This window comes from Squalius cephalus, assembly GCF_949319135.1.
Source record: "Squalius cephalus genome assembly, chromosome: 17".
NCBI classification, from domain to species: domain Eukaryota; kingdom Metazoa; phylum Chordata; class Actinopteri; order Cypriniformes; family Leuciscidae; genus Squalius; species Squalius cephalus.
The window spans coordinates 22,728,015-22,749,927 of NC_137138.1; the positions used below are offsets into that span (position 1 = coordinate 22,728,015).

At 36.1% G+C, this 21,913-nt stretch overlaps 2 protein-coding genes across 3 annotated transcripts; one reads left to right on the forward strand and one right to left on the reverse strand.

Annotated features, from left to right (window-relative positions):
* Positions 1-512: 512 nt before the first annotated feature.
* On the forward strand, positions 513-12,548 carry hnf1bb (HNF1 homeobox Bb). Of its 2 annotated transcripts, XM_079848021.1 has the most exons (10): positions 513-1,010; positions 2,371-2,570; positions 4,963-5,239; positions 5,705-5,925; positions 7,636-7,781; positions 8,160-8,283; positions 8,816-8,872; positions 9,926-10,075; positions 10,161-10,258; positions 11,178-11,894. In XM_079848021.1, the coding sequence occupies exons 1-10, from the start codon at positions 640-642 to the stop codon at positions 11,196-11,198; spliced, it is 1,665 nt and encodes a 554-aa protein (XP_079704147.1). In that variant the 5' UTR covers positions 513-639; the 3' UTR covers positions 11,199-11,894. The 2 variants fall into 2 exon arrangements, with proteins under 2 accessions (XP_079704147.1, XP_079704148.1); XM_079848022.1 differs by lacking the exon at positions 8,816-8,872 and having other exon boundaries at positions 11,178-12,548.
* A 4,041-nt stretch (positions 12,549-16,589) lies between these two features.
* On the reverse strand, positions 16,590-19,463 carry tlr22 (toll-like receptor 22; the record flags this gene model as incomplete). Its single annotated transcript, XM_079898377.1, has 1 exon — positions 16,590-19,463. The coding sequence occupies one exon, from the start codon at positions 19,461-19,463 to the stop codon at positions 16,590-16,592; it is 2,874 nt and encodes a 957-aa protein (XP_079754503.1).
* Positions 19,464-21,913: the final 2,450 nt, after the last annotated feature.

A 21,913-nucleotide genomic window follows, 5' to 3' on the forward strand; every position in this document is an offset into this window, starting at 1 on the left:
ATTTAAATCACTAAAGAACTTTTCAGAAATGTAAATGTAAAATGCATTAGCCCATTGTTATTAAATGTTAGTAAGTTAGTATTTATTTATTTATAAATACATTTTAATTACAATCAACTTGGATGTTTAAGTCATTTCAACTTATATTACATTGAACTGACTTTAAAAAATGAGTTGAATCTTGTATAACTTATCAACTTAAACCTTATTTTGATGAGTTACAGCAATATAAAAACATGTTGTCATTTGTTTACAGTGTACTATTAACAGGCTGTAGGCTAATAAGGAGTTTATTGAGGCAAAAGTCGTAGTTAATAGTAATTGGACCCTAATCTAAAGTGTGACCCAAAAGTAGACTAATACAGAATTGGATTCCTCCAAATGTCTCATTTATATTAGCTTTATTCATAAACGTGTAAATCATTTGCATAAGGTGCAACAGCCAATGACCATGCAGTCAGCTCCGCCCACCGGGAACGTGGAACGACTTCCTTCAGCAGGTGCGCTCGTGCACTGGACAACTGCAAAACTTTGCGTTAAGACACTTTAGTCTCATGTGCTTGCGTCCTTAAAAACACTCTTCGTTTCAGTTAATTTCTATTTACCGAGGCCGCGAGGATTTTCAACGAGACCGGATTGATGTTTACTGACATGGTGTCCAAGTTGACATCGCTTCAGCAGGAGCTCCTGAGCGCCTTGTTGGACTCGGGGGTCACTAAGGATGTGCTGGTCCAGGCGCTGGAGGATTTATGCCCGTGTTCCGCCGAATTCGGAATAAAAATGGAAAAACCCTTGTCCCCGTCGAGTGTCAACGGCGGCAGCGACTCCAATGATTCAAAGCCGGTGTTTCTGACTCTGACCAGCGCGCAGGGGAAAGGCGGTAAGCTGTCCGGGGATGAAGGCTCCGATGACGGGGATGACTTCGACACGCCGCCGATCCTGCGCGAGCTGCAGTCTCTCAACACGGAGGAGGCGGCGGAGCAGCGCGCGCAGGTGGAGCGCATGTTATCGTGAGTTATTCACATATAGGCCTAGTACGGATACTTGACTTTTCAGTTCATTAACGAAATGTCACCTTATTAAAATATTATATGCAAACAATGCAACATGTTAAATTACAATGTAGGCCTACATACTTTTTTTTTTCAGTCGCAATAAGAACAGTGCGCAATAATGAGCAGCTCTATAAAATAACCGTGCGCCTGTAGGCTAGTTCTAATGAATTTTCTGTAGAAACTTGTCTAATTTTATCCTATATAATTTATTTATTTTCTTTTATTAATGATTTTTTTTTTTTTGCTTGCCCAATTTTTTTTTAAATAAAATTATTTAACGAAACCAATACCAAAATTAGCATATTGTGATGAAGCAATTTTTTTCTTATTTCAGTATTATTGTAATATTGTTTTAATTAGCCTACTTAATTATACAACTTTAGGCACAAAAAAAAATATCGAATACATTTTAAATTTCGGCCCAAAAAAAATATCGAAATGTTCCTGTGCAAAAGTATAAAGAGGACAAGATATGTATATTGACGTAAAGTCAAAACGAAACCACGTGTAGTTGTTATTAATTTATTTCTATAAATCATCAACAGAAAGATACACAATGTCGTATGAATAGAGGGAAAAGATATCTAGTTATTCATTGTCCAAAGTTATAGTCTTAAATCAACATCCTCGAGCACACTAATGTGAGGGGTTATTTCCCCAAACAAACATTAGCGGATCCGTCAGACATTTTCATTTTCTTTTTTTCTTTTTTTGTTTAAACTTATTGAACCGATCACAAGCGTTTTACTTGTTCTATGCTGATTGCTGTTTTTTTTCTTCACAAGAGGCCTACAATTAACAGATTTATTAAGGCATTTTGTCGGCGACGTCAAATTAGAGACATTTAAAATGATATAGGCAACAACCAATGTCATGCAAATATGGGGCCTATTATTATTAGGCCTATTTATTTATTTATTTTATTGTATGACTATATACAGTTCGTCTATATACAATTATTATTAGGCAATAGTCTACAGTTATTTATCGCAAATAATCAACTCAGTATCGATAGGAGGAAAAATATTTTTTGGAGGGGAAATTAGCTAAACAAACGAGTACTAATACTCATTAAACATCATTAATTGTTTTGATTATGTGAGTTAGCCTACTTTTGAAATACTTTTTTTTTTATGTTTTCAATTCATATTAAATGTTATTTCATGTCATGTCAATTTAGACGTTTGAGCCTTTTTTCATATTTGGGCTTTTCAAAACAAAAGGCATACTTTTACACAACGTAACACTTCGACACATGAAAATAATGTGGAGTTGCTGGTGAATCTGCTGATGGTAGTGTGTGTGTCGTTGTCAGCGAGGACCCGTGGCGCGTGGCTCGCACTGTGAAAGGCTACATGCAGCAGCACAACATCCCTCAGCGCGAGGTGGTGGACGTGACGGGCCTCAACCAGTCGCACCTGTCCCAGCACCTCAATAAAGGCACGCCGATGAAGACGGCCAAGCGAGCCGCGCTTTACACCTGGTACGTCCAGAAACAGCGCGAAATCGACAGACGTAAGTCAGCATCTCAATACAATCTATAGCGTATGTAGACTGTTTTGTTCCCTTTGTAAGCTTAAAAGTAAATTAATCTATTCGCATTATATAACAAAATATCATACAAGTGAAATTTATTTTATAATCTCTCGTTTATTTATTTATTTTTGCATCTGGTATTGATGTTTTGTTATATATAACAATGCAGTGAATATTAATTATTTATATTATTACATTTGTATTACATATTATATTACATACTTGGTGTTTTTTATTTTATTACAGTTCAATTCAATTCACGTTTATTTGTATAGTGCTTTTCACAATACACATCATTTCAAAGCAGCTTTACAGAAAGTGCATGAGTCCATATTACAATTTAGAGTGATCTGTTATTTGAGATAAATGTCTAAGTATTTCGGAAATGTACATTTACAAAGATTCAGTGTTTGCGTCATCTGAAATCTTCGCAGAAATCTTCACAGCACATGCAAAATAGGGGAGAGCGAGGGAAACCTAACACATTTTGACTTTCTCAGTTTGTGTAAATTCACTTGAGGTTCAGAGTATTTATTTTTCCCCCTCAATTAATTTCACACATGTCTAATTATGTGGTTTTGTTTCATTAATACAAATACAGTGTATACTTTTTTCTTGATTTACCCCGAAAGAATGGAAGTGAAATGTGACAACATGCCCCATAGGTGGGGTCCATTGTAACTTGACCATATGAAAGCTTCAAATGTTATCTGATCTAATCAAAAAATACATACAAGACACACAAAAATATTTTGTCAATAAAATACAATTCTTAAATTTTTCAGAAAAAATAATGGCATTTTTATTGTGTGTAATTTTTGAGTTTGACAACAAACAACACAAAACACAATTATACAGCATAGTTCAAAACATAATAATAAATAATGATTTCTTAACATTGACTCAGTCTTTATTCACCTTTTTCTCATGGTTTATTAATAGATTTCTTAAAAGTAAAGAATAATAGCATAGTTCTATAGAAGCAAATTGTAACGCAGTTACAACATGCCCCATCTGCGCAACTGAAACCCGAAGCATTAAAGAACTATCTCAACTGTTAAATAACAGATATAAGAAATAATTTCAGATTTGTCTAATTTTAAATAAACACAATAAACAGATGAAAAATTAACTTTTTCTATGGTTAAAATAATGTTCAGTGATATCTTCCAAAGATTTTTTTCATTTTGGCAAAAAAACTAAAATCTATATGTGACCCTGGACCACAAAACCAGTCACATGGGTAATTTTTTTAAAAAAGCTGAATAAATAAGCTTACCATGATGTATGGTTTGTTAGTATATGACAATATTTGGCCGAGATACAACTATTTGAAAATCTGGAATCTGAGGGTGCAAAAAAATCAAATCATTGAGAAAATCTCCTTTAAAGTTGTCCATTTATGTTCGTGATTGTGCTGCATTCACTCACAAAAATAAATGTTTTATATATTTACGGTAGGAAATTTACAAAATATCTTCATGGAACATGATCTTTAATTAATATCCAAATGATTTTTGCCATAAAAGATAAATCGATAATTTTGATCCATACAATGTATTGTTGGCTATTGCCACAAATATACCCGTGCGACTTATGACTGGTTTTGTGATCCAGGGTCACATATAGTGTTGATATTGCCAACTAGAAAATACAGTACATTTTGTCATGCTGGCATGTGTGGAAAGTTTTAAACCATGTGTGTTACAACAAGTAGCCTCGTGTTAGTTTGTGCCCCGCTCACCCCTACACTGTGTCTATTATAAATGACCTACAGCACATTTAATTAAATCTATATAAAAAGCCTCTTTTGTGAATGTTTTTATCTTGTCAATTGTTATACACTCTTGTTTCTCAAGCGTTGGTCAGATAATTTAGAAGATAATTTATTCATATTTGTAGACTGCACAATACATGTTCTTTACTTGCTCTGAATAGCCTACATTTATGAAGGACATTCATTTTTCAAGGTCAACATGTTAATTTTCATACAAATTGGTGCTAATTACTTATGTATGTATGTATGTATATATATATATGTGTGTGTGTATACTGTACGTACTTTCATACAAAGTGACGCTAGTTACTTGTGTGTGTGTGTGTATAAATATATATATATATATATATATATATATATATATATATATATATATATATATATATATATATATATGTGTGTGTGTACAGTGTGTGTGTGTTTGTGTGTATACACATATATATACATACTCCGTTCTGTAAGCCCCATACTTGGATCTATTATTATTAATACCACCCTCAAAATTGCATCTTCATATGGGCCTCCCCATCCAACACTATCTATCATGATTCTGCCTTACTCTGCCCCAATCGTGTCCCCCTCTTATTTCCGCAGAGTTCGACCGTGTTCAGGGCTCTGACCTCAGTGACTCAGGCAGTCAGGATCAGGTCCTGTTTTTTTTCCCAGAATTCAATCATACCGGACACAGTTCGGGCGCTCCGGGAGCTTCTGGAGGACCAATCGGAGACGAGGGGGAGCCAGGCTCTAAGAGGATGAGACGAAACCGTTTCAAATGGGGTCCGGCATCTCAAGAGATACTTTATCAGGCTTATGAGCGCCAGAAGAACCCCAGCAAAGAAGAGAGGGAGGCGCTGGTGGAGGAATGCAACAGGTAATGCTCTCTCGCTCTTCCGTTGCTGTCCGTTTCAGTGAAATTACAACGTGAACAACTGCATTCACAGACATGCAACTGCAAGTTGATTTATTTTTATGTTTTGCATTTTATTATATTACATACTATATCTTTTTTAAAATTACCGACACCACATTCATTTTAATGTTTATAAAATCTATGTATAAAGTCTTTTGTTTTTATTTTTGATACATTTTTATATTCTCTTGTTTCTCAGACTTTTGGTTGGATACTTATTTATTTTATTTATGCTTTAAAACACAGTGGCACTCATGCATTCGTTTTAGTTTTATTAAAAATATGTTTAATATATCTGTTAAATTACATTTAATTAATTACATCATTTGTTTCTTTTTTTCTGTTCGACAATATAAGATAGACATTTATTTGAACACATTTGATCTATTGCAAACAGCGGTTGGTTATTTTTGGGGATGTTCTCAGGGCAGAGTGTGTGCAGAGGGGTGTGTCGCCCTCTAAAGCTCATGGACTTGGATCTAACCTGGTCACGGAGGTTCGTGTGTACAACTGGTTTGCAAACCGGCGGAAGGAGGAAGCCTTCCGACAGAAGCTGGCTATGGACACATATCCACCCCACAGCATGAACCCCCTGCTGTCCCATGTGTCTTCACACACCCAGCACCATCACAGTGCCTCCGATTCAAGTAAGTGCATGTAACAATCACACAGAAAACAGAAGCGCAGACTCTGTTCACACCTGCTATTAACATCTCATGCTAACCGGAAAAGTTGGAAGTGTTATTTTAGTATTATTTATATGCTATAAATAATACTAAATCGATCTTGGCAACGATTAATTGCATCCAAAATAAAAGTTTGTGTTTACGTAATATGTGTACTGTGTATAATTATTTTGTATATATAAATACACACACATGCATGTATATATTTAAGAAAATGTGTTATTTATATATACAATATTTATATTTATATATAATATAAATTATGTATAAATATATATACAGTATATACATGCATATGTGTATATTTATATATAAAAAATAATTATACACAGTACACACACACACATAATTACGTAATCACAAACTTTTATTTTGGATGCGATTAATCGCGATTTATGTTATGTTCTTTTGTCACTTTTATTATTTTTAATATTACTATTTAGGTTTAATTTTAGTTCAGTAACTAATTTCAGTGTTTCAACTTAAACTTCAGACAGTATTTCTGATTTTTGCTTAAACTTTTTCATCTAATATTTATTTCAGTGAACACAACTGTTTTTAATAGTTTAACGATAATAACCCTGGTTTACCGCTGTATTTGAGCGTTACGGCCTGGTTTCACAGACAGGGCTTAGATTAAGCCAGGATTAGTTCTTAGTTAAATTAGGACATTTAAGTAGCTTTAATAAACATGCCTTAGAAAAAACATTACTGGTGTGCATCTTGAGACAAAACAATGGCACTGACATATTCAAACACAGTTTAAGATATGCCAATGCAAGTTGCTTTCAGTTCAAGCATGCATTTTAGTCTGGGACTAGACTTAAGCTGTGTCTGTTAAACCGGGGTTATAATGAGTGTTAGTATCAGGTGTAAACAGGGTCACAAAAGCAGTAAGAGTGTGTTTGTTTCATTGGAATTCTTCCGTCCCATTGGTGTGTGAACAAAACACACAGCCACACCCGCAGACACATGTGAGATACAAGGACATAAAATCTTTAGGGTCAAACCAGGGTCAAGTCAAGGTTCGAGCTTTGTGTCTGGGAGGGTGTGTTTTGCTCCCTCAGAAGATCGATAGCTTGTTGGAAAAAAAAGTGTTTTAACTCATCCAGTGGCTTAAAACGATCATATAATAAAATCAGAATGCTTCAGCTTAACTTTTGGCAACTACAAAAGGGCACTTTTCTGTGGAAAAGCCGTAAACTGTCAGCCTGTGAAATGGACCGAATTCCGCAGAATGTTTACAAATGGATTAATATTACGTCAAGAGAGTGAGTCAGAGGACAGCGTGTTTGCTCAAGCTGTGTGTTCTGCTACAGTCACTGACCTCCAACGGTTCAAAAGCTCTTTGATTGTATTTGTTTGCCCCGGAGCAAGAAAATGCACAACATTTAGCATAATCAGTTTTCAGGTATGTTTACGAGAACGCGTTTAAGGAATAGACGGCCTCATAAAGGCCTTTCGGTGTTTGGACTGCAGACTCTTATCATTCGAGCTGCATTTACAGCTACGCAACTAGGTCAAATAAAGATAGACGGTATCGGGTCAGCATGTGCCGACTAGCAGCTTTCTCTTTTTCCCAGTGTGACAACACAACAAATTGCACATTTTTGTCTTCAAAGCATTAACTGCACAATACTACTGAAGTGTTTCTTGTGTTTTTCGGTGCAGAGCTCAGGTACAGTCAACAAGGAACCAGTGAGGTCACTTCCTCCACAACCATCAGTCACCATGGCAGCAGCCAATCAGTATTGCAGCAGGTGTCTCCGGGTAGCCTGGACCACTGCCACGGCTTGTTATCGCCGGACGCCAAAATGGTAAAGAAAAAAACGTCACGACGTGCACGCTTTGACAAGCCTTCGATCTCAACCGCGTAGTCGCAGAGATCAATGTACATTTTACAGACATGATTGATAAAGTCGCCTTTATTTGGAAACTGACTCAACTAGGTCAAAGAGAGCATTGATCTAGCATGTGAAGGCAGTATGTTTAACACAGAAACCCTGCCTTTATTCACTTTCATTCACTTTTATGCTCCCCCCAATAAACATTTGTAATGTTATGTTAGTGCGCTCTCACAGTTCAGAAACGACATTTTTCACCAGAGGAAAGGAACCACGTCCTTACTTGCAAAGTGTTTGTGTACCTTATATGTATTATTGACATTGTGTGTGTGTGTGTGCGTGTGCGTCCAGATCTCGGTCTCGGGTGGAGTCTTGCCTCCTGTGAGCACTTTGACCAACATTCATAGTCTGTCTCAGTCGTCTCATCATCATCATCAGCAAGCACAGAGCCTCATTATGAGCCTGGCCGCTCAAAGTGAGTGTATCGCCATTTTCATTTACTCCTCCTTCTTCTTCTTCATATCTTACATCGTGAAGTGTGGTACGTACTGTACACTGTAAAAACATCCTATTAAATTTACGATAAAAACTGCTGCTGTGTTTGCCAAAAATAAATACAGTGACTACATTTCAGGTATTTCTTGATGGCATATTGGTGACTGCATATTTTCTTATTTTCCACTGCAATTATACAGTACATAGTTTTTCTGGCAAAAACTCAAATGCAGTATTTACATGTTAAACCATTTCCAGTGGTATCTTACAGTTAACAATACAGTTTTACTGTAGCATTTATTTTTTCATTTTTATCACACATTTTGACATCTGCGGTATTATTAAAACTATTATGTTTTTCTGATGTGATGAAAGGTGGTATTTGGCCTGAAACGTTTAAAAACCACTAACCTACTAACCACTACACTGTCATTCATTTTTTTTATCAAATGGAATTTCAAAAATAATTCAAACAGGTTCTCTCAACACTCCCTCCTCTTTCTATTGGTCAGACAAACAGATACCCACGCCCCCAAACTCATGTCATTGGTTGAGACACTGCATTACTGGTAGGGATTCTTAAACAGAGCTATGTTTTGATAGCAGGAGCAACAGCATCTTGCTGATCTAGTTAGATCATAAAAAAACGTTTATAGCTAGCTACCTGAGTGATAACACATCTGGTGTAATGACACTTAAAGGTCACTCTATCGCCCTCTTGAGTGCTGGAGTGTCACAGTAACACTAAAACATTTGATGAGTAGGTCAAGCATTTGAGTCCTTGTTTGCACACTTGCCTAAGCCAGTAAACGGACGACAAGCCGATCCTAACAGAGTTCATTTACAGGTTCATTTACAAGGTACAATAGCAAAATCATCCTGTTTAATTAATACGTAAAAATAAAATTTGACAGTTCTGGCGTAAAAAGAACATTATAAATGGACTTGTGTAGGATGTGGCCCTTTTAATTCTTAAAATTTTGTATTGCAACGTAACGTAACACATTTTTATAGAAATATTAGAGAATGTAATAGAATACTAACCGGACAAAAAAAACATTGATAGACGAACATTTCAAAGAAATTCCATATCATCTCTATATATGTGAAAAGTACTGTGTGTGCGGTCATAAATATCAGTGTTATTTTAGTATAACTGAGACACTATTAGAGTTGTATTAATATTTTCAATTAGTTTTTATTTTATGTTAGTTATTTAGTTTTGTATTTTTGGCAATTAATTTTTTCTATATGTCTATATGATCTATGTTTAAAAATATCATCTATAGTGTCTATATATAATTTTTATTTCAGTTTTAGGTTTAGTTTTTTTTAGTACATCAAGTTAAACTAAATAAAAATAAGAAAAAATGAAAAGAGTTTAAGTTTTTTATTTTATTTTTGGTAACGATTATTTCATTTTAAGTAACAAAAATGTTTTCTTTTATGATTTTAGTTTTAGTGAACTATAATAACTGTGTGTGTGTGTGTGTGAGATTTTAAATAATATGTATAGTCTAGTATAAATGATTATTATTATTTCAATTATTTTCTTTTTCAAATCTTTTAGAACAATTTGAACAACAAGTTCTGACTTTGACACGGTTTTTACGTTTCGCCAGGTCTGGCTTCGCCTCAGTCTCAGAGCGTGCCCGTCATCAACAGCGTGTCTGGCCTGACCACCCTGCAGCCGATGCAGTTCCCACAGAACACCAGCCTGACGCAGCTGACCACAGCTCACCTCTCCCAGCAGCCCTTCTCACAGTCGCACAGTAATAACCCCTGCTCATTAATGCAGAACGTTCTGTGATTCTGAACGACAATGTGCAAAACTCACATTTCGCTTGTCTTTTTCAGTGTACTCGACTAAACAAGAAGCCGCCCAGTTTTCCCATCCATCTCGATATACGACCATGGACACCAGCACTATCACACACCTCGGCTCCAGCAAGCAGGTCAAACTTCAGTTTCTTGTACTTTCTATCCGCCTTACTTCTAATGTAAGAGTGGGTGCAGACATTTGTAACTTGAATGTGCAAGTTTTTTTGTTTTTTTACTTATTGTATACATAAACACTGGTTTGGAGTGCAAATAGTTGTACCGTTTATTGCACTTTGTTATTTTTCTAGTTATTTACCTATAGGCCCTGTTTACACCTGGTATTAAGATGTGTTTTGGTCGATCGGCTCACAAGTAGATGACGCTAAATACAGGCGTAAACGGGGTCTAAAACGTTTTGAGCTTGTCCACTTTCGACCACTTTTGACCGGATTGCTTTCGTAGTGTAAAAGCCACAAAAGACCTTCTACTCTCCGCTTACTGACCTAATGCATAAACATTATGGGAAGAGCGATAGCCAGATGGGATTTAAACTTTGTCGGCTGAAGACCCAAGTTTGGTTTAAAGACGAAAAATGTACCAAGCACAATGTTCTCTCTCACCATTCCTGATTTCTAACACAGTCTTGCATCTGTCAGAGCAGAAACCAAAGCTGATGCTCTCCGTATGTTTTTCCATCGTCTCCGTGAGCTTATTTTGTCCGAAAGATCTGAAAAATCACATAGACCCTCGCCTCAAAGAAATCAGGACAGAAGTGGTTGAAAGTGGACAAAAGAGACGGATTAAAACACCAGGTGTAAACGAGTATGTGTCCCTCGTCTACTTGTGAACCGATCAACCAAAACGCATCTTAATACCAGGTGTAAACAGGGCTAATGAATCTGAACAGAAAGTAACTTACTTCCGCATTGCAAAATTAGGTGTATACATTTTTATAAAGTGGTCAATGTTGATATTTCTCTCTCTGTACATAAACAGTGCCTATCTGTATTTGCGGTCCTGATGGATAATCGTTACTCTCTGTTGTCACTGCAGTGTCCATTGCAGGCCTGGTGAACAAACGCAACCGAAGCGAGAACTTCCTCGGCAGCTTAGCAACAGCGGTCCGTGACCTCTGCATTTCTCAGTTACGCTGGTAACCTGTCAGCATGGAGAAACAATAGGAGCAGAACTGCCTCTGGATTCTGCAACAAATGAAGAATAATGATTGATATATTACAGCTTTAAGCCATATGACAGAACAAACTGGCGGAACCTGCTAAGGCGATTGAATACTGAGCCGAAGCTTTCACACCCATCGGTTTTAGGGGATGAAATCTTCAATGATACTGTACATACGATTTAATGAGGAAATATGGTTTGTTATTAAATACAAGGTCAAGTTTTCAGGCAAAGCAACAACAACAACAAAAAAATAGTCAGTCGATCACGGATGAGATTTTGTTTTCCACACGCACGTTTGAGATTTGAAATGTATCCCATATTCTTAAAGAAAATCATCACATTACTGTGTAAATTCACAACATCAGAGTGGTCTTTCCATTTCAACGCATGGACTTGCACATAAAAGTAATCCCAAAAGATGCTACAAATGTAATTGCTTCTCAGGGATTGATTTCACACTACTCCATTGTAGCTAATATTATGAGAATGTGTATAACTGCCTAAAGGCTTTGCTATTTTTTTATATAAGTTTTGGAATCACTTCAATCATATTTATATTTGTGTAAATCGATAAATAATACATTTTTGAAGAATACCTCCTGGCTTTAGTGCTCATTTTTATTAGTTTATGCCAATGATATGTTTATTTCTTTGTCAGGTAATGTGCCATAGCAGAAAGCAGGGCCACACTTTGCATTTATAATGTGTTCACACACTAATGGAAAGTCAGAGGTGTGAAGGAGGGGTGGAGACAGGACAGAGATGGGCAATAAAAGGGTGTGTATTTGTTTTCCATGCCCCATTAGACCTATTTCCCTTGTTGTCTCACTGGTCAAAGGGCATGAAAGTATCATCTGAGTTCACTTTTAGGAAGTGAACAGGTGAAGTCATTTCCTTTCCTCTTCTCACATGACTTCTCTAGCATGTGATTACAGTTTTTTCAGTTTTTCCCCATGGAAACTAAACTAAACTAAACTAATTAAAATAGCTCCCTGGGGATTCGTTTCTTAATGAAGCAAGTGCATGACTGCAAAAGTGAACTGTATCAGTGTATCAGAAGAAAACAAGTACTGATTTATTACTGAAATTGGCAGTGGTTCTGAATATTTACGAAGTCCCGTTCAGGTTCAGAAATGAAATGATAGGAAAATATGCAATAAATGAATGTATGTAATGTGTAAAGTATTGCAGAGTATTGGATCTCTTGTGCAAAGTGAAGATAAAAAATGTTTCTTGAGCAGCAAATCAGCATATTAGAATAATTTCGGAATAATCATGTGACACTGAAGACTGAAGTAATGATACTGAAAATTCAGCTTTACCATCACAGGAATAAATTACATTTTAAAATATATTTATTTAGAAAACAGTTATTTTACACTGTAAAAAAATATTTCACAATATTACTATTTTTATTGTATTTTTGATCAAATAAATTCAGCCTTGTAATATATATATATATATATATATATATATATATATATATATATATATATATATATATATATATATATATATATATATATATATATACTGTATATATTACATATGAAACTACATATGATTCCAATTTAGTTTCTAATAAAAAATATTTAGAAAAAAATTAAAATACAAATGTATTTCCACTAGTGGTTTCAGACATTTGAACTGTATCAGATTTCAAATGGACGACAGTGATGGAAGAATAGAATATAGCAAGTAAAAGTTAAATTCTGTATCAGTCATTACATTAAAATAACAGTAACATATTGTACATTACCTCATTAAAGTCTAAAAAACACAAAAACAAAGCCTACAATTATATGACTGTCCATACATGTTTAGTTAAATGTTGAGACTGAGATGTTCTGAAGCACTCATGTTCTGGCTCCTTCATTTAACAATACCAACAATAAACATATTATTGGTAACAAGTTTATTGTAATAGCTATGCTAAATTTCTGGGCTGGTCTGTTCATGGACAGAATCAACAGTATTGTAATTGTAACACGTTAGCGATTAGCATACTAGCTTCTCCTGTAAAATCCAGAGGCAGCAGAGGACACATGCTGGGACGTGGACAATAGAGGACAACGTGGAGGCGTGGAGCAATGAGTGTGCAGACGTCTTTCAGAGCAGGTCGGCAGAAGTGATCTTATGTCAGCTACTGCTGGGGTCAAAGGTCAGAAAGACAGGAGACAGAAAAGCTGACTTTCCCCCTGTAACCCTCTGTTCTCTGCCCACACTGCCATAGCTTGTGTTGAAGGAATGTTCCAGATTCAAAACAAGTTGCTTTATCAACAGATTACCACAGAAAAATAATGTTTGAACCATTCCTTAGTTTGTAGAAGCACATTTTTGTAGACTAAACTGTATTTACAATAATGCATTTACATGAGCCAAGACATTCTGGAGGGTTTAAAAGCATAAATATGATGCGTATTTGTGTTTTTGTTGACAAACTGATAGAGCTTCTTTTGTTTAAAAATGTGTTCAATGTTTAAAAAAGGCTTCAATGGTGTACTATGGTAGATTTCTGGTCATGCATCAACCAACATAACTCTTGTGAGAGTATTTTTCTCTATTTTTGCACCTGTCATGCAAAGGTTACATACTTTACCTGCTTTACATGGACATCACAGAGGATCAAATCTGATGTTGGCTTGATGAAATTAGAGAAAGGGCCATTATCCCTTGACCATTTCCACCCCCGTGTCCAGCTATCAGGGGTCAGTGTGTGGGCCGAACATCAGCCCAAAGTGACCCCATACCGAGATCTTCTTGACTTGTTGACTTAGTTTTAAACATGCTGACTAGGGATATTGTTCATTCATCATGTTTTAAGATCTATATTATGGTATTCATACACAATCCCAAAAAAAAAACAAAAAAAAAGCAAATATATACACATATACACTAGTATGGGGTTGGTGCGATTTTTATTTATTTATTTTTTATTTATTTATTCTTTTAAGAAAATGTTTGGCTACTTTTATTCTGCAAGGACAAATTAAATTGATCAAAAGTGACAGTAAAGGCATTTACATTGTACATTACAAAAGATTTCTATGTCAAATGCTGTCCTTGTGTACTTTCTATGAAAATTCAACTTTGCATCACAGGAATAAATTGCATTTTAATATATATATATATATATACATACATACAGTCGTGCTCAGAATTAATCATACCCCTGGTAAATATGATCAAAAATGGCTGTAAAAAATAAATCTTCATCGTTTATCCTTTTGATCTTTCATTCAAAAAATTGGTAAAAATGTAACCTTTCAGTGAAGTAAAAGAATTGAAAGTGGGGGGGAAATCACATTATGAAATAAATGTTTTTCTCCAAAACACGTTGGCCACAATTATTCATACCCCTAGAATTTTTTATGAATAAAATATCTCTGAAGTATATTCCCATTAATATTTACCTTTTTTTTTTTAGCACACCAGGGTGACTAGGAACATGAAATTGTCCAGCTATGACTTCTTGTTTCACAGGAGTTTATATATGAGGAAACACAAAGGCCAAATTCCCTGAATCATCCATCACAATGAGTAAAACCAAAGAATACAGTTCTGATGTGCAGCAAAAGATTGTTGAGCATCACACAATAGAAAGTGGCTGTAAGAAAATAGCTAAAGCATTGAAAATCCCCATTTTGACCATCAGGGCAATAATTAAGAAGTTATAATCAACTAAAGATGTTACGAATCTGCCAGGAAGAGGACGTGTGTCTATATTGTCTTAATGCACGGTGAGGAGGAAAGTTTGAGTGGCCAAAGACTCTCCAAGGATCACAGATGGAGAATTACAGAGATTACTTGAGTCTTGGGGTCAGAAAGCCTATTTTTTTTAAAAATCAAACAACCCCTACATCACCACATGTTGTTTGGGAGGTTTCTCCAGCATATTCAGTGGTCAGACACGACTGGAACTTCAAACGGCACATGGTTCTGTGGTCAGATGAAACTAAAAAAAGAGCTTTTTGGCAGCAAACATGCTAGATGGGTTTGGTGCACACAAGGATAAAAAGTACCCCATGTGTACAATTTAATATACCATTGGATCTTTAATGTTGTGGGCATATTTTTCTGCTGGAGGTCCTGGACTTCTTATTCAGATACATGGCATCGTGGATTCTATCAAATATCAAAAGATAAAAAATCAAAACCTGACACCTTCTGCTAGAAATCTTATAATGGCCCGTGGTTGGATCTTCCATCAGGACAACGATCCAAAACAAACATCAAAATCAACACAAAAATGGGTAACTGAGCACAAAATGAAGCTTCTGCCATGACCGTCCCAGTCCCCTGACCTGATGAGTGGGCTGAACTGAAGAGAAGAAGCACAAACATGGATCTGGGAATCTGAAGGATCTGGAGAGATTCTGTATGGAGGAATGATCTCTGATCTCTTGTCAGGTGTTCTCCAAACTCATCAGGCATTATAGGAGGAGACTCAGAGCTGGTATCTTGGCAAAAGGAGATTGCAAAAAGGTATTTAATAAAAGGGTATCAATAATTGTGGCCAACGTGTATTGGAGAAAAACATTTATTTCATAATGTGATTTCCCCCCCCCCCCCCACTTTCAATTCTTTTACTTCAATGAAAGGTTAGGATTTTGCCAATTTTTTGAATGAATGATCAAAAGGATAAACGATGCAGATTTATTTTTTACAGCCATTTTTGATCATATTTACCAGGGGTATGATTAATTCTAAGCATGATTATATATATATATATATATATATATATATATATATATATATATATATATATATATATATAGTACTGTGCAAAAGTCTTAGGCATGTTAATATCACCCCCCCCCCCCAAAAAAAAAAAAAATGGTTTTGAGTCAGTTATTTATATCTTTTGCTGTAGTGTGTCAGTAGGAAATATCAGTTTACATTTCCAAACATTCTTTTTGCCATTAATTGTAATAATCCAGTGAGATTTCTGTATGCACAAGGAATCTGACAATAGCCGGTATGATCTGATCTCACCACCATCAAACAATTCTTATCCGCCCCAAACTTTTGAACAGTTGTAGTCAGTAATAGCACATTGCTCATTTCACCAAGCAAATAGAGCATAATATTGTGAATAAAATACATGCTAATCTACTAAAAGCCCAACTTTACTTATAATGGATGCATTTACACTTCAAAGAATTACAACAAAATGTTATTCCAGTGAATTCGCTCCACAGAGTCTTTTGGGAGAAAAAAAAAAACATTTGCAAGAAAATCCCCATAGTTTTCTCAAAGGTGATAGTGTACTGTACCATATTGTTATAATATCCTTATATAATTGAAGTCTGATTTATGACCCTCTTTGGTTTCTAAAGCCATTTTTAGCTTTTGCCAGAAGATCTTAGTATCTTCTCCAGGTTTGGGCCAGCGGAGGTAAGTTCGTTTCTTCACCAGCTTCCGCATCCTGTGGTACGGAGAGAGCTGATGTTTGGGAATATCCTCCAGGAACACCAGAACCAGCACATCCTTCTGCTCATCGAAGAGTCTGAAGCTCGCCATCTGGACCTCACTTGAACACCAGTTGCTCTTCAGGTAGTTCCTAGTGATCAGGCAGATGGTCTTGCGGCTGCTGTATATGCCATCAATGATGTTGTCTATTATTGGCCTTCCTGGTTCAAAGTCTCGGTGGTGAAGGCACAATCTCCAGCCCTGTTCTCCTTCTAATTTGGGAATGAGTTCCTCCATGACCCAAGGCTCATCTTGGGCGTTGTAGGAAATGAAGGCGTCGTACTGGAACCTTGAACCGTTCCGCTTCTTCTTGCTGTCGTAAAAGAAGGCTAAGAGGAGGTAGTAGGCATAAATCACCTGATAGCGCAGAAACTGCCAGACAAACGAACAGACGAGGGTGAGAACGACCACAATACTGCTGCAAAGAAAGCAGATGAAGTCGATTTTGAAGGCGCAGGTTTCGGTGTCGAAAGCGGACAAGCTCATGTCTCGTAAGGAACGAGGATAGCTACACATGTACTTGTTGAAATAAAACACCTGAGTAGAATTACTTTTCACGGCCCACTCAAAGAAGAACTCATTGTGACAGTCGCAAGTGAACGTGTTCTTCTGCAAGTCGAGGACTTCTAGTCGAGGCAGTGACTGAATCAGAGTTTTGTTGATCGCGTCAATCTCATTGCCCTGGGCTCTTAAGGTGGAGAGTCTGGAGAGATTCGCATTCAACAGGAAGTTCAGTGAGCGAAGCTGCGTTCTCGAAAGGATGAGTTTGGTTAGCCTCGAAATGGGGTGGAAGGTCTCGGCCGGGATGGAGTTGTCTTCAGACAGTGCGTTCTTGGAGAGATCCAAGAACCAGAGCTGGGGGCTGAACTTGAATGTATCAGGATTTAGATGACAAAGATTTGTGTTTCCAGCGTAAAACATTTCCAGGGAGGATAAACCTTGAAGCAGATTTGAGGGTATTTTGCCGATTCCACGGCGTTGACTGTGAAGGGTCAATACCCTGAGTTGCTTCAGCTCCTTAAAAGGAGGGTGTCTCAATTTATCTTCGGTAAATAAAATGATGTTGGCGAACAAATCCAAATTTTGGAGGTTGGGCATGCCTGAGAACACATTCAGGTGTCTGATAGTTCTAGCTGTTATTTTGTTTGATGACAGATGCAGAGAGGTCAGGTTCTTCAGTTCTTCAAAAGCATGGGCCTCAATCTCTGAAATCTGATTGTCTTGTAAGGTCAAACTAGTTAACTGTGACAAATTTCTAAAAGTGTATTTTTTTATTTTGCTTAGCTTATTAAAATTAATTTGCAGATCCTTCAGGGAATGTGGCCCTTTGCTGAAAGCATCGCCGATGCTTAAAAGATTATTTGTTCCAAGCTTTAGGACTTCAAGACTCTTGAGGTCCTTGAACAAGCAGGAATTAATGAGTGAAATTTTATTACTATACAAGTACAGAGTCTTCACCTGTGTTAAATTGGCAAAGTCATCACAGGTGAGCTCTCTGATGTGGTTTCTACTGAGATCTAGGAACTCAAGAGTGGAGAGAGTTTGAAAGGAGTTCGTTATTCGAGTCAGATTATTGATTTGCAGAAGCAGTTTTTTAAGTTGGGTAAAACCTCGGAACATGCTCTGCGATAACTTGGATATTTCATTTTCTCCTAAATCCAACTCCGTCAGGTCAGAACAGGGATCGAACATGTGGTCGGCGAGGTGTTTTATTTTGTTAGCATTTAGCCGTACAACTCTTAGCATTGGAGAACATGCGTTCAGCAGAAGCTTGGTCTTGTTGAGCTCAACGTTTCCATGAAGTCTGATTTTATTCAATGAATTCTTGAAGCTCAGAAGCACATCATCAACACTCTGGGGTGATATATGAACATCCATGAAGTATAATGTTTGCACTGAGGTCAAATATGTCTTTTCTGTAACATTCCATGTCATGGTCCCATTTTGACCGCAATAGGATAAATCAAGGTGATCGAGGGATGGAAATATATTGTCAGTGAGCTGAAATGTTGCAAAAGGGTTGTTGGACAGATCAAGCCTTTTTAACGACAAGGGCTTTGTTGCCATCTCATACGAGTTGAAAACATCAAAATGGTTGCTTCCGATGTAGAGTTCCTCCAAACATGGTGGTGCAAGAACCGGCTTCACTCGGTCTATGTAGTGGAGGTGGTTTTGTGTTAGGTTTAACACCTTTAAATTCTGAAGCGTGCTGAAAGATGACTCTTCAATGTCTTTGATATTGTTGTCATCCAGACGTAGCACTAGCAGGTTGCTAAGGCCGTGTAGCATCCCTCTTGAGACGGCTTTCAGTCTGTTGCGGGCCAGATTGAGATGGGTCAAGTTGGAAAGATTGTCAAGTGCGCCCTCTTGAATTTGTGAGATCTTATTGTTGGATATGTTCAAGTCCTGTAAGTTTGACAAATGCCTGAAGTCTCCAATCTGGATCTGTGCAAAAGCATTGAAGGAAATATCTAAAATCCGGGTTTTTAGGGGTAGGCCTTCCCACGGAATCCTGAAAAAGCCCATGTTGTAGCAAAGCACTTTCGGCTGCGTGTCTTTAAGGGGAGTGCTGATGGTGCAGTTATTTAAGGAAAATGCACTACATGGGGAAATGAAACCACAGAAGGCAATATATAATGTGATTTGTTTTAGTGTTCCCATGTTTTTTCTTGATTCTTTTTTCATGTCAAACAGGAGATACATTGGATTTGCCTTGATTTTTTTTCTCTCTTTGAAATGTATTTATTCTGTGCTCTTCACGCAGCAGTGTTTGGCTTTGAATTTCCTACAAATAAAAATTAATAAATTAATTATTTAAAATGACTACATTTAAAAAAAACAAAAAAAACAAACAGTGCTGTCAAAACGATTAATCGCAATTAATCACATCTAACATAAACGTTTTTTTTATATGAGATTTATGTGTGTATATATATTATTATATTATGTATATGTGTGTGTGTGTCTGTGTATATTATATACATATACACACATATGTATATATGTGTAAATATATGTGTGTGCATATACATTATACAGTATACACACACACACACACACACACACACACACACACACACACACACACACACACACACACACAAAGAGGCATATATACATATATAAAATGCAAGAATAAGTCAAACCAAAAATTATTCAGGCACCAGAATTGTTTTTTTTTTTTGTTTTTTTTTACTAGTGGGTGCAGGACACTATAGTTCATTTATATAAGTGAGGATAGCAAAATAAAGTAAACTGTGACATATTATACCCAAAAATTCTTCATACAGTGGACTACCAGTAACATTTATACAAATTTGGGACCAAAAATGATTCAAACACTTTGACCTGACCATGTTTTGCTTAAGTGTTTTTTCTTGAATTGCTAGTGCGACCTTTTGCACCACAGACTGAACAAAATGAAGCATTTCTTGGTAATTTGTTGACCTAAATTGGTATTATCTAATTGTGTAGTTAAATTTAACAGCTGACAGCTATTCAACCTAATTCATTTGTGAGACAGTCTAACAGAAGGATTGCCAAATCCAGTGAAATATCAACTGATTTGATAACTCTGAGATCTTGCCATATTTTATTACCATTTTCAAACTATAGCGAATAAACTGTGATAATGCGAGAAATGTTTAAGGTGTCTGAATACATTTTGGGTTTGACTGTATATACACACACACATATATTATGTAAACACAAACTGTTATGTTATATGCGATTAATTGCGATTATTTGATTTGGCAGCAAAAATTACATAAATGATACATTTAAAAGTAATACACAGTAGTAAAAACTGAAAGATAACTTTTGCATTATAATTGTGAGAAATTACAATGAAGTGCATCAGTAAATAAACCTCAATCTATCAAATTATATATCAAAAGGTTGATGTTATCATATTTGCTGTAAAATGGCGAGGCAACCTGAACCTCTCGCAAATATAACAGAGAAACACAACCTGCAATACTTCATTCCATCAGCATAAGCACAAGAGAAGGACTAACTCTCTGTTTCCTGCAGTTTTACTTCAGTTTACTTGCAGTTTTCCTGCAAAATAGATGCAGTTCTTTATCAAAAACACACCAGTGTGTGATAAATATAGCCATATGGAATATAATTTACTTACCAAAATCATTATAATCTATAAAATAAATGCCTTCATTCATTCCTATGAAGGTTAATAGAACGGAATAGAATAGAATAGAATAGAATAGAATAGAATAGAATAGAATAGAATAGAATAGAATAGAATAGAATAGAATAAACTTACAAACATGCCTCCAACCGCACTACTGATATACAGAAATAAAACATTTTACTCACTCACTCACAAAGGTTCATCTCTTAATTGAGTTCTTGTCTGCTAAAACCCAGAAAAACAACAGGCTGATTGTGTGTGTTATGTTGTCTTGCAGGAAGTGAAGTTATCTGTGGGAGGAAAAAAAGCAGAAGTAAACCTATACATCCACACACCTAGCTTCACACCTACAACACCTGTGGCATATGAACCTAACCAGATTCTAATCAGACAAGTGTTTCATCATTTGATCATGTACAGGTTTGAGTGCTTCTGTGTTGTCTTATGGGATACCCCACAGCCAGTATTACCATGTGATGTCTCTGTTGTCATTCTATGGTCATGAAATAGTTCTCCTTTGGATGTGACCAACTTGAAGACAATGAGCCACACAGTGAAGTGAGTAATACTATCTCAATCACATGAGAAGTTGTTCTCTCTACTCTATTTCCTCCATGTCAAAGGAAGAGTTTTATTTAAGTTAATGATTTATTACATTGGAATGTTGTGTTTAAACTCTCTTTTGCTCACACTTTTCTTGACGGTCATTACAATAAAATCGTCTCAGGGTATTGCAACACACCTTTTGTTTTGGTGCCTGGCAACATAAGTTTAGCGTAATTGTAGATAAGAGGATCTCCAAAGAGAATAAAATAACAAAATCACCTGTTCAACGCTTCAATCAATTTGTTACAAGGTCATACAATTTTACCACCAAAAGAATTGTAAAACAAGCACAGACATCTGTATTAATACTGTTAAAGTTATCTTTGTACTATTATAATGATAACTCACGTATTATATTGTCAATTTATTATTTGTAAAA

Coding starts and splice junctions, on each gene's coding strand:
- hnf1bb (XM_079848021.1), top strand. CDS start 640: ATGTTTACTGACATGGTGTCCAAGTTGACATCGCTTCAGCAGGAGCTC. Junction 5,926..7,635: donor TCACAGTGCCTCCGATTCAA/GTAAGTGCATGT, acceptor TTTTCGGTGCAG/AGCTCAGGTACAGTCAACAA. Junction 7,782..8,159: donor TATCGCCGGACGCCAAAATG/GTAAAGAAAAAA, acceptor GTGTGCGTCCAG/ATCTCGGTCTCGGGTGGAGT.